This window comes from Canis lupus, chromosome 16, assembly GCF_003254725.2.
Source record: "Canis lupus dingo isolate Sandy chromosome 16, ASM325472v2, whole genome shotgun sequence".
Lineage (NCBI taxonomy): Eukaryota > Metazoa > Chordata > Mammalia > Carnivora > Canidae > Canis > Canis lupus.
In genome coordinates this window covers 7,041,837-7,054,055 of record NC_064258.1, presented here as the reverse complement: position 1 = coordinate 7,054,055, position 12,219 = coordinate 7,041,837, and the positions used below count along the sequence as shown (strand labels likewise).

The window sequence follows — 12,219 nt, the reverse complement described above, 5'->3', positions numbered from 1 at the left end:
TACAACGTGAACCACATAGATTTTCTAATAGCCACACTCCTAAGAATGTATTTGAAAAAAAATCAAGTGCAATTCACGTTAATAGCATTTTATTTAACCGAGATGCTGAAATATTACCTCACCATGTAATCCAAACACAATTTTTGAGATATTTTAGAATCTTTTATTCATACAAACTGTTTAAATTTTGGTGTGTAGTTTGCACTTATAGTGAGTCTCAATTCAGATTAGCACCTTTCAAGTCTTTAATGGCCACAAGTGGCTGGTTGGTCCGATGCTGGGTGAATTATAGACAGAGACTACACCAGGTGGAGCTGCCTCACCAGGTCATCTTTATGTGTCCAAATAAGGAGGTCTCAAGGAATGATTTCCAAAGCCAGTCACTCCCCAACAGGGACAAGCAGGCTTCTCTTGTTAGGGCTTGGGATGACTAGCAGAAGGGGGTTTTAATATCATAATGAAGCTGAGGTAACTGTGCCACACACTTTCTGATTCATCTACGAAGGCCTCTCCTCAAATGTTTCTTTTCCTGTTCTAGAAATTCCTTAGTTAAGTTTCTAAAAGATGAAACTGACAGGCAGAAGCTTCTAGGACTTTTCTGAGTTCAGGGCATCAATCTCGAGTTCAGAAGGTTACAGGGCCTCACCAGTGACAATACCACCTTGGACAACTCAGCCCTAAACATTGCTTTTCACACTGTAATGTTGGAGGAATCACCCGGGCTCTTGTGAAAATGAAGATTCAGATTCAGGAGGTAGAGGGGTGGGGGAGCCTGAGATTCTGCATTCCTCACAGGCCTCTAGGTTATACTGCTGCTTTTGGTCTGAGAAACACAATTTTGAGAAGCAAGGCTATGGACAAAACTTGTCTTAAGCATCTGGAGGCTCAACCAGTAAGATCTGAGTCCATATAAAAACTCAGTTCTCTAATTTCTGGTATATACATACATGCTCAAACATAACCTTACATATTTACTTGCATGTACATATTCATAAACATACACATAAACATACATGCAGTTATTCTATCCATGAAATTCTTTACACATAATTCATACATTATTTAGAGGAAGTGCCCTCCCTGCCTTTGAATAGGCATTTCTGAGGCATTTTGGAGTTCAGGATCCATATTGGGCACTGTAGGTGGCAGGGGCTTCATATCTATATGTTATGGGATATTTGATGCCTCCCAATATGATTCAAACTGGCCAGAAAACATGGGAACTGAATTATTTGAGCTGGCAGGAGGCATTTTGGGTCTAATATTATTCCATCAGAAAGTCTCCTTCTCTCTCTTTGTTAGATCTTTGATCCCACAAACAAAAGGTACGAGGTCCCAGTGCCTCTGAACACCCCTCCTTCTCCATCTGGCTCTCCTGAAAACCGTCTGTATGATGTCAGGATTCAGAACAATCCTTTTGGGATCCAGATTCTACGAAAAAACTCCAGCACCGTAATGTAAGTATTATTTACTTAGTTCTCATTAAAGTAGTTCTAGATCTAATTATGGTGATTCTAATTAATGTACATGAAATATTAATCTTAGAGACAATATAAGTGTGTGTGTGTGTGTGTGTGTGTGTGTGTCTGTGTGTCTGTGTTTACAGGGAGCAGATCTATTGCTCCATTTTCTACTAGTCACTAACTCAACAAGAAAAATTAATCAGAGGCTTAAAATAAGTGTTGCTTGATTTCAGAAAAAGAAAAATGCATGTTCTACTCATTGCTCTTGTTAAGTAGAGCAGAAAACTCTTTTTAATAAGTGTGATAGATAACCTAGGATAAAAATCAGCTCTATATACTCTCATTACAAAATAACAGAAGACTCAGAGAGAGGGCAAACTTTACTAAGGAAAGAGAAACAGCTTCTTACAATCGTTGCTTCTATCAGTGCTGTAGACTTAAAGCCTTTTCACAATGTTAAATGTGAAAAGAGTTGTCATTTCTCATCCCTTGTCCTGCTGCCAAATGGAATGAAGTGAAGGTCTGGATTTTGCTTGGGGCTGCAATTCCCCATACATGTAAAAACCATCACCTGTATATGCACATATGGACAGCTTTTGGCTCTCTTTGACTGTGTGTTTGACTTTGGTCAGTTGCCTTCTTTGCTAAGAATTCCTTTGGCCCATCCAGAAAAGCCATTCTGAGAACTTCGCACTTTTCTGTTGGGAAATTTGCTTAGACCTTGTTCATTTATTCATCCATGTATTCAAACTAATACTCCAGGCAATGATAACTAAAGAGATGAGTGAGACATAGTCCTTGCATACAAGGAGCCCATGACCCAGAAAATGAGGTCTCAGCCTTGCAGACCACAGAATAAAAATGCAAAGACAAAACGTTGGCAGTGAGTCATGGCCATTGGTACAAGCTGTGTCCTCTCACAGTATTTGAACCTGGATCCAGTGGTGCATTCCTTTAGGAGGCTTCAGAATCAAGTAGAATTCCTCTGTGTGCCCTGTGCTTGCTCTGGCCTATGATCAGTGTAGTGCGGAGATATGCCTTTGTGTTGCAGTTGGGATTCTCAGCTCCCTGGCTTCACCTTCAACGACATGTTCCTCTCCATTTCTACTCGCCTCCCCTCTCAGTACATATATGGCTTTGGGGAGACAGAGCACACAGCTTTCAGAAGAGATATGAACTGGACCATGTGGGGAATGTTTGCTCGTGATGAGCCACCAGCGGTAAGCACAGAAAAATAAGATTCTCAATCATTTTCTCCCTGTGTAAATTTATCTTAATCTGTATGTACATATATAGCACCCTATTAATCAGCTTCACCTTATATTGATAAATTCTGTTCTCAGATGAAATAAGCCACAGGTTATACTCTTCTGTTCCTAGAAGACAGACATATTTTTCCCCCATGGACTATTTTACTTCAAAACTTTTATTTAGTATATTCTATGTGTCAGGTACATGTCTTAATTAATAAAATGCTGTCTGTTCTCCAGAGGCTAGTAAGAGAGAGAGATGCAGAACTAATGATAATCCAGAATAATCAGGAATATATTAGAAGTATGTAATAATAAATGAGGAGGGCTTGGAGGGGGATGTCACCGAATTTTTTTACTTGGGTGGAAGGGAAGATTAAAGATGGTTTTATAAAGGATGTGACATTGTGCTGAATCTTTAATATTGAGTAGAAACTTGCTGTTTGGATTATGACATAGAAACAACTTTTTGGATTTTGTGTGTGTGTGTTTACTGCCTCCTTTCCCCTATGACTCTCCCAGTACAAGAAGAATTCCTATGGTGTCCACCCGTACTACATGGCACTGGAGGAAGATGGCAGTGCCCATGGAGTGCTCCTGCTAAACAGCAATGCCATGGGTAAGACAGAGGCATGTTCCTTGGGTATCACCATAACTAGCTGTGACCATTTTCCTGGGGTTTGGAATATCAATAGAAGTAGAGAAATTCAAGGGCAAGGGAAATGGGACAGATAAACTGACTTTCCATTCATTTCCTCATTCATTCCTTCTAGATTTATGAGAAGCTATAGGCCAGGTATTATGCATAAAAATTTGACCAAATTGCATGACCTTATTTTACTGTGACAGTTTAACTTCCTTTCACAGCATGATACGGGATGTTGAGATTAAGATTATGTTTCTTATACCTGCAAACCCATCTATTCCACCACATGAGAAAAGACTTTCCAGAGGAGGAGGGTATTAGGGAAAGAGAGAGAGAGAAGAGTACATTTTAGGGCAAATTTCTTATCTGGGTGATATACACTCCAAGGACTCCTTGCTTTCTATCTATCTATCTATCTATCTATCTATCTATCTATCTTTTTTTTTTTTTAACAGATGTGTCATTCCAGCCCACTCCTGCCCTGACATACCGCACCACAGGAGGGATTTTGGACTTTTATATTGTTTTGGGGCCAACCCCTGAGCTTGTAACTCAACAATACACTGAGGTTGGAATTCATTTTATGCATTGATAAACCATCAAATGTTTATTGGGTATTACCATGTTCTTAGCACTGAGATAGGTTAATTTTTTGTTTTTATCACCCTTGGGTATTCCTACTACATTATTGCTGTCTTTCCTGAAGTTAGGTTTTAGTCTTACTGGTATAAAGGCATAAAGATACCCCACATGCCTCTTAATTATATGCTAAGTAACCTAAGAATCTCTAATCGGTAATAACTCCTGAGTTCTCAACTTCCCCAGAGTGGAAGCTTCACAACACGGGAGACTTTCTATCATTCTGTCATTCTGCATGCTGATGGTTTTTCCATATTTATTTGACTTCCTTATTTTTCTTGGAAGAGGCCTCTTAGACTGGAGAGGGCTCAGTAGAAGTGCTCAAGTTGCTTCAAGTATAAGACTTTTCTTCCCTTCCCCAAAAAGTCTTCCTGGATTCATTTCTCTCTCTCTCTTTTTTTTTTTTTTTAGTTGATTGGTCGGCCAGCAATGACTCCATACTGGGCCTTGGGATTCCAACTAAGTCGCTATGGATACCAGAATGACATTGAGATCTCCCAATTGTATGATGCAATGATGGCGGCCCAGATTCCCTATGTATGAATCCCCCACTCAGTCTGTGGTTTAATTAGTTATGGGAATTTGCACCTAATTACAGATTGAAATTGTCTTTGGGGAAATTATTGATGACTACTTCAGTATAGGAAAATATAGTTGTGGAGCTAGTCTTGTGTGGAATACATTGCTTTTTGAATTTCATGCCTCCCTTTTATATCAAGGGTTCAAAATTGAAAGTTGCATTAATTCTTCAGTGATTAACAGTGTGATTGAAGGATATTGTTACTCACTGCCTTTTGCTGGGAATATCCCGCTCTAGGCACAACTGGTCTTAAGCCATGATGCTAGGGAGTTCTAAGTGAGAATCACATCAAGAAGATGACAATTCTAGATTATACTGTGATTGTCCTTAGAAAGGATTAATAAAAAATGACAATATGAAAGAAAGCAGTAAAAATCAAGTGTTTACCCTCTCTAAAGCACTCATATGCATATCATACAATGGCAATGTAGTCCCCTTCATAAGCCCCGAGAAGTGCAGTCCACTGCTGTCAGCAAGCAGAATTCCAAGATAGCATACCCTTCCTTCTCCATAATCATCAGTTTCTCATCATTCATGCTCTTTCTCTGCTTTCAGTCCACCTTCTGAGAGTTTAGAGGACAATTAATGACTGGATGAAAATAAGGTGTAATGATATTCTCATCAAAGATAATTTGAAGCATTCATCCAGGCTTCAAGTATTTTATTTTTATATACTATTCTATCATATACTTATTAAATGCAAATTAGAAAAGATAGGAAAATTAAAAGATGAAAAAATCCAGAGATCTACCTCACCAGAGTGATCAGTGTTAATAACATGACAGTTTGTTCTTTTCCATGCTTTGACTTTTGTACAAGTCTCTGCTCCCCAAACAAGTTTTACCTAGAGTCTTAAGGCAATACAAGTGATTATCCTCTTCAGGCTAAAAAGCAGCATCTCTTTTTTTTAAACTAGATATTGACCATGGTAGCCATCAGTCACCAATCTTGGATTGAGTAACTTTCACATGCAGAAGCCTAGGTTGGTACTGTTTAGAGAAAAAAGAAGACAATATTCTAATCCCAAGGACCATCCAGCCGAACGGAATGGCAGAAATATACAGTCTAGAAGGCTATACAATAATATACTTCTAAATGTCAATAAATCCAATAAGGTTTACTAGGGGTGGGGGAATAGATATATTCTATTAATCAGAGAAGTCCTGCTTTCTACCTTGAACATTCAACTAGCACTTTGATAGGCTCACCAAGTTTGAAGAGTGGAAAAGACATGAATTAAGGGAGGGAAAGGAAAGAGAATTCCAGTTAAAGAAACAGAAGGAAAAGGATGGGGACAGGTGATCTGTATGCAGGAATCAGAAAATAATTTCAATCAGCAGAATTGAAAAGTCAGTGATAGGGGGTGGGGGGTGAGAAGTGGGGGTGGTATGGGACAAATTAGGAGGGGCCTGGGCTAGGGTTAGCAGAGCTGTTTGTGTGCCCTGATGGGTCCTGCTGTAGGATCCCAGCATCTTGCTGCTCCTTCCTGTAGGATGTCCAGCATGTAGACATCGATTACATGGACCGGAAGCTGGACTTCACTCTCAGCCCCAACTTCAAAAACCTCAGTCTCCTGATTGACGAAATGAAGAAAGATGGCATGAGATTCATTCTCATTCTGGTAAGTATTTAGAAGATTAGAGCCCATTTTCTGTTTCTGTGTTCATGGCTTTAAAATAGTACCATTGAGGGAAACTAAATTAAGGGTACATGAGATTTCTCTGTACATTTTTTTCAACTTCCTGTGACATTATAATTGTTTTTTTTTTTAAGTTTTAAAAAGCAAATAAACAAAGGAGGACAGAGCAAATGAAAATTGGCTTTCAAAAGGTTATGTTTTGCAATATTGATTTTTTACAACTGTCACTGGGATGTAATTTATTATTAGGATTCCCTTGGTTAGGGTTAGAACTGTGGACTGAAACACTGACTATAGCAACAACATCCAAAAAGCCTGACTGTTTCAGGCTGTGCCTTGGAGGAATAGCTATATCCTAGTCTAATCTTTACCTTAAGGCATTCAAAACCCACTCCAGTTGTATCATTACCCAGCAATGGTGAGGCTCAGGGGACTTATTTCTTCCTAATTAAACTCACAAACAACTGACCTAAGATCCAGAACTGCAATTCGTTACTTTGCATTGGAAGCTATACTTTGATAAACACAGAAGTAGTTACCTGCAAATGGTCTTCCCTTCTAGCTTCCAAAAAATGAAACATTATTTGCTGACTTTTATTCATTCATTCATTCAAGTATTAATTAAATAGTGGGTCTTTGAAAATCACTGTTCTAAAAATTGTGTGTGTGTGTGTGTGTGTGTGTGTGTGTGTAATCTAAATTAATGAATAAGACATTGTTCTTTTTCTTACAAGGATTTTATTCTATCAAACGGAGACAGCCATTAAATAAACATTAAAAAAAGATCATTTCAGATAGTGGCGATTTATACTTCAGATAGTGACAATTATGAAATAGGATACTATATAGAGTAACTGAGGCATGTATGGAATGGGGTGAACAGGGAAGCCACTTTGGTTACATAAGTTGGGCCACAGAAGAAAGAAGTTTCATGTTCTTCAGGAGTGTTGATGTCACACTGTGGAAGCACAATAAAATTGGCTTTCTTCATGGGAGGGAAATGTCTTATCAACTTGGTTATCTCCAGGAATATTTTCAAACAGTGTACTTAATTCCTCGAGAACTTCATAGATGTGAGGCAAATTATCTATGGGTATTTTTTTTTTTGTCTTGGAGATATTCTTCTCATGTTCTCTGTTTTAAACCCTTGCTTTGCAGGACCCAGCCATTTCTGGCAATGAGACTCAGTATCTCCCATTCACCAGAGGGCAGGAGAACAATGTATTCATCAAATGGCCTGGCAAGAATGACATTGTCTGGGGAAAGGTAAGCCTTGGGAGAAGGTGTCCATCATTAATCAGCAACAGAATGTCTTGATTAAAAGAGGGTGTCTATAAATCTTGGCAAAATATATTGGGTAATTAATAAATTATGAATGAGTAGAAATTTGCCTGATGCTGATTAATAAGACCAAGGTTACAGGTCTAATTCTCTAAAATATCAGTAAGCTTTGTTTTATTGTCTGGAAATATTCTGGTGCTCTACCCCTTATGCATGTCAGCTGGTCATGTAACAACCTAAAGAATTCCTTTAAGAATAGCTCTGAAGTCTGTGTCTGCCAGGCACCCCCACTCAAAGCTTGCATTCATCTTTTACCTATGATGCTTGCATCCTTCATTCCCAAATAAACCATGAAGTCCTGTAGATTCTCCTCCTTTTGTCTCCTTTACTTCCTTTTTGTGACCTCGGTTCTTCATCTGTTTGATTTATAGCAATAGGATTGTGGGTGAACTTCCTGACCCCAGATGATAGAAGCTCCTAGCCAGCATTCAGACTCTGCTCCATTACTGTATTATGCTACTTCCTGTTGTTCTAGATACATGCCATGCTTACCATGCCTTTGAATGTTGCCTTCTCAGCTTAGGCAGATAATATCTGCCCTTCAAGACCAACTCAAATATATACTCCTATGAAGCATTCAATGACCAGTTTAGCTCTCCCTGTTTCTTCCTTTTTCTATATTAGTATCCTCAAGAGGATAGCATGTCACTTAGCATGCACATTTTATCTGTTAACTCCTTGAAAACAAGGGCTATCAGGGCACCTGGGTGAATCAGTGGGTTGAGAGTCTAACTCTTTGTTTTGGTTCAGGTCATAATCTTGGGGTTCTGGGATAGAGCCTTGTGTCAGACTCTAGGCTCAGTGAAGTCTGCTTGAAGATTCTCTCCCTCTGCCTCTACCCCTGCTCATTCTCTCTCTAAAATAAATAAATACATCATTTTTAGAAAAAAAGAAAACAAGGACCATCTTACTTAAATCTCAGTAAATACAGATTATAGTACAGTGCCTATCATATAAAGTAAGTGCTCTGTAAATGTTTGCTGATGAATGAATGAATGTATGTAATTAATGTCCTTCTGGTTATAGATGAGATTGGTTGAAACTCTGGATTTTTTAATGCTATGTATATTTGGGGTCCCCAATAAGTGGTAATGCTGCTTAAGCATATTGAACCGAAGTTTATGGGTTGTGAGTGAATTCAATCTTAGTTCTTTAGAGTCATGCTTTAAATTTGTAATTTATGAAGAGAATTTTGTATATGTCTATGACAGACACAGAGCAATCATTTGAAAGGTGATTTTTTAGAGGATATGTTTAAAAAAGATTTAGTTCTTTTCATTTTTGAACTTAATCATTTTGAAAATTTATGAAATGAGTCAAGGGACCCCAACCTATTTTCCCCTAAGAGAATTTCACATATTCAGATTTTATAATTTAATTAATGGCAAAGATCTTCAAGAATTTTGTGGAGATGCAAGTCAATAGAGTCTAACATGTGAATCATCTCATGATCCATATGCAATGCCTTTTAGAGGCCTTAATTTTTCTTCTTTTGCTCTAGGTTTGGCCAGATCTACCCAATGTGAATGTGGATACATCCCTTGACCATGAAACTCAGGTTAAGGTATAGTTACATGCAGATTTTTGTCCACATTGCCCTAAACATCTGGATACTTAAAAGTTTTATCCCAGAACTTGATTAAGCAGCTCTCTGAGCATGCTTATCAACTGGTAATTTCTTGGTAGAAAGAGATCCTCAAATAGAAAACACAACAAGCAACTAAACTGGATATGTGTAGAAGGAAATCAAGTGAAATGTCTCCACATGCGTATCTTTAATAGGTTATATTTTGTTTAAATCCAATGTTGCTTGAAAAATAATGAAGTCCAAAATATTTTCCCTGGAGAGGTTATGAACAGCCTTTTTAATGAATTGTCTCCATATAAAAAAAATATGCCAGTCAGTTAAAAGGAGTAATATTTTTGACCTCAGCAATTGATGTCACATCATTCTGGGCATGTAGCATCCCCTTCACCCTGTAGCTCACTTTTCTCTGGATGACTGGTCTCCTTTATTTGGCCAGTGTAGAAAAAACACTTGTATATCTCAAGTTCGATCATTTAGACACAGACAGTTAATTTTCCAGTTCATATGATTAAAGACCCAGTAATAAAATGAATCTCATGTTTAAAGGAGATTTAAGACTATATAACCTCCTTCTAGGAGAATAAAGAAGGCAATCAATCAGCCTTCTCTGATCTCTTTGTGTTCCCAGTAAACTCTGTAGAAGCAATAGCAGAGCTGAGACTAGTTTCAGACCCTTGCACAAAGACCTGTTCATCGCCCCTTCCTGGTCCCCAGACTCCCCTTCCTGGATAGGCAAAGACCCAGTGTGAGAGGATGTGTTACTCTTACAGCTTTACAGAGCCCACGTTGCTTTTCCTGACTTCTTACGTAATAGCACAGTTGCGTGGTGGAAGACGGAAATAAAAGAGCTCTATCTAAACCCTCGAGACTCAACAAAGAGCTTGAAGTTTGATGGACTGTGGATTGTAAGTGTACCCTTGTTTTTTCTTTGGAAATGTTGGCAGTCAAACCATGGAGAGGCAATTCAGAGACTAGCAAAAGAGGGAACTAAGGCTGAAGGAGTAAGAGAGAGGGATACTCTTGTACAATTGAGGTGCTGGACCCCCAGAGACAGAGATGATTGTGGGTCTGCCCAGGAACATGCTTGTGGCTGGAGCCAGTGGAAGAGATGTGCCACTGCTGGAGATGCTGCCAGAGAAAGAGGGAGAGGGACAAATACCCCAGCTTCTCTTATCTCCCATCCTCCAGTCACTGGCCAGTGCCTTCCATTGGTCAAACTACCCAGAAGCTAACACTACAGGAGCTTGACAGTCCTGTATCTTATGATACAGGTAGAGCTAGTGGGGGCAAGGCATGAATTCAAGAGACAATAGATGTTTACCATAGTGAGGGTACAGACTCATCTTCAAAGGCCTGTTCAGATATTTGTCACACCTGTCAGTAGGGCTTCTTGAGATGTCTGTGGGATATGTGTCCAAAGGTTGTTCTATTCGTGTTCTCCTAGGGATGGGAGGCATATCAGTGTTCTAACTTTCTTCCTCACTGTCCAGTGGCCTGAAATCCTGAGCATATTCTAGGCTAGCTCTCAAGAGCTTCATAGGTCTGGACTAGGCTGAAAGAAGCTCATAATTCACCCAGAGACAAACCTATAAGCCCACTATCAGCCCTGGGGCTTCTCTGGCCACTATTCTTGGGGTAGATAGGCGCAAAGCAGACATATGAAATATTAGCCTGAACAGGCAAAGCAGGTAGTGAAGAGGTATGGGTAGCTCTGAGGAATAGGGAGATGATCACTCTGGGATATTTGTTCTGCTGGAAAGAAGATGCAACTGAAAAACTCAAAATAGTAAACAGTTCCCCAAATACTTGCCTTTGCCCTTAGTATGCCTGGTTTAAGGTAGTCCGATTTACAAAATCTTAACTTTTCTGCGAATAAAGTAGGCAGTGAACATTCACCTCGGGAACAGCTACTTCTTGCCTTTAAGTAATAAGCCCCCGAGAATGATTTGATCTCCATATTTGTTTCTGAGTTACCTACAACTCTTCAGGACTGCATCTACCACAGAAAGCGAGACACTCCTCCTGTGTTTGGTCTCTGCTGATGTCAGAATTAGACTGAGAAAGAGTAAAGGAAGGTATTGGCAACCATTGGCCACAGATAAAAAGTGTATAATTCACACACAAGAAAACAAAGATGGCCTTCTTGTGTTGGGAGATGTATCAAGAAATCTCCTTAGGTCATGGATCCAGCATAATCTCCATATCTGTGCTACTATGAAATGATCCTCCCAAGTTTAAAAATGCCAGGTAAACTGGGAGTTTAACACTCTACTTAGATGAACATAGATTCTTAGATTCCATTTGGGTCAATGCCTCAGAGTAAACAAAGTCAATGAAATGACTAGCTGAGGGCTTACCTAGGGTGTGTTCATCTCTGTAAGGTCAGTGTCCTCCAGAGAAAAGGCCCCACTGCCTCTGACATCACAGAATGTTTGTTGACTCTTTGCAGGATATGAATGAGCCCTCAAACTTTGTGAATGGATCTGTCAAAGGCTGCAGTGATGAAATTCTTAATAATCCACCCTATATGCCATGTATGTAAATGATTCCTTCCTCAAATTACTTCCCTACTCAAAAACTCTGAAAGTTTCCCTCTTCCTGTCAAAGTGAACCCTAATTTTGGAAAAAGAAAGTACTTGTACACATGACACAAAATCCCAAATAGAACATAGATTACCCTGAACAAGAGTAAATTACTAATCAGGCAGAGAAATAATGACATGATGTATTATGAAAGAAACCACTCAATGCAGAATGTCTGGGTGGCTCAGTGGCTGTGCATTGCCTTCTGCTCAGGTCCTGATCCCAGGATCCTGGGATCAAGTCCCGCATTGGACTGCCCGCAGAGAGCCTGCTTCTACCTCTATTTATGTCTCTGCCTCTTTCTCTGTGTCTCTCATGAATAAATAAATATAATCTTTAAACACACACACACACAAATCCACCAAAAACAGAAAATGGAGACCTTAATACTGTTGGTTGAAACGAGATCCATTCCCTTGAGAATGGTACCATCTAGTGGAAGAAACAGTCTTAATAACAAAGGAATTTATTGTGCTGTTAAGTGGGCTCT

The 12,219-nt window shown here is 39.2% G+C and overlaps 1 protein-coding gene across 2 annotated transcripts in view; it reads left to right on the top strand.

Moving 5' to 3' along the window:
- MGAM2 (maltase-glucoamylase 2 (putative)) overlaps window positions 1-12,219 on the top strand; it is an 86,522-nt gene that overhangs the window by 49,609 nt on the left and 24,694 nt on the right. For both annotated transcript variants that reach the window (XM_049094880.1, XM_049094881.1), the window contains exons 27-36: window positions 1,303-1,457; window positions 2,515-2,683; window positions 3,236-3,332; window positions 3,815-3,927; window positions 4,410-4,535; window positions 6,071-6,199; window positions 7,376-7,483; window positions 9,060-9,122; window positions 9,917-10,051; window positions 11,596-11,680. In XM_049094880.1, coding sequence (XP_048950837.1) covers window positions 1,303-1,457; window positions 2,515-2,683; window positions 3,236-3,332; window positions 3,815-3,927; window positions 4,410-4,535; window positions 6,071-6,199; window positions 7,376-7,483; window positions 9,060-9,122; window positions 9,917-10,051; window positions 11,596-11,680 — 1,180 coding nt within the window. The remainder of the gene's footprint in view (window positions 1-1,302; window positions 1,458-2,514; window positions 2,684-3,235; window positions 3,333-3,814; window positions 3,928-4,409; window positions 4,536-6,070; window positions 6,200-7,375; window positions 7,484-9,059; window positions 9,123-9,916; window positions 10,052-11,595; window positions 11,681-12,219) is intronic.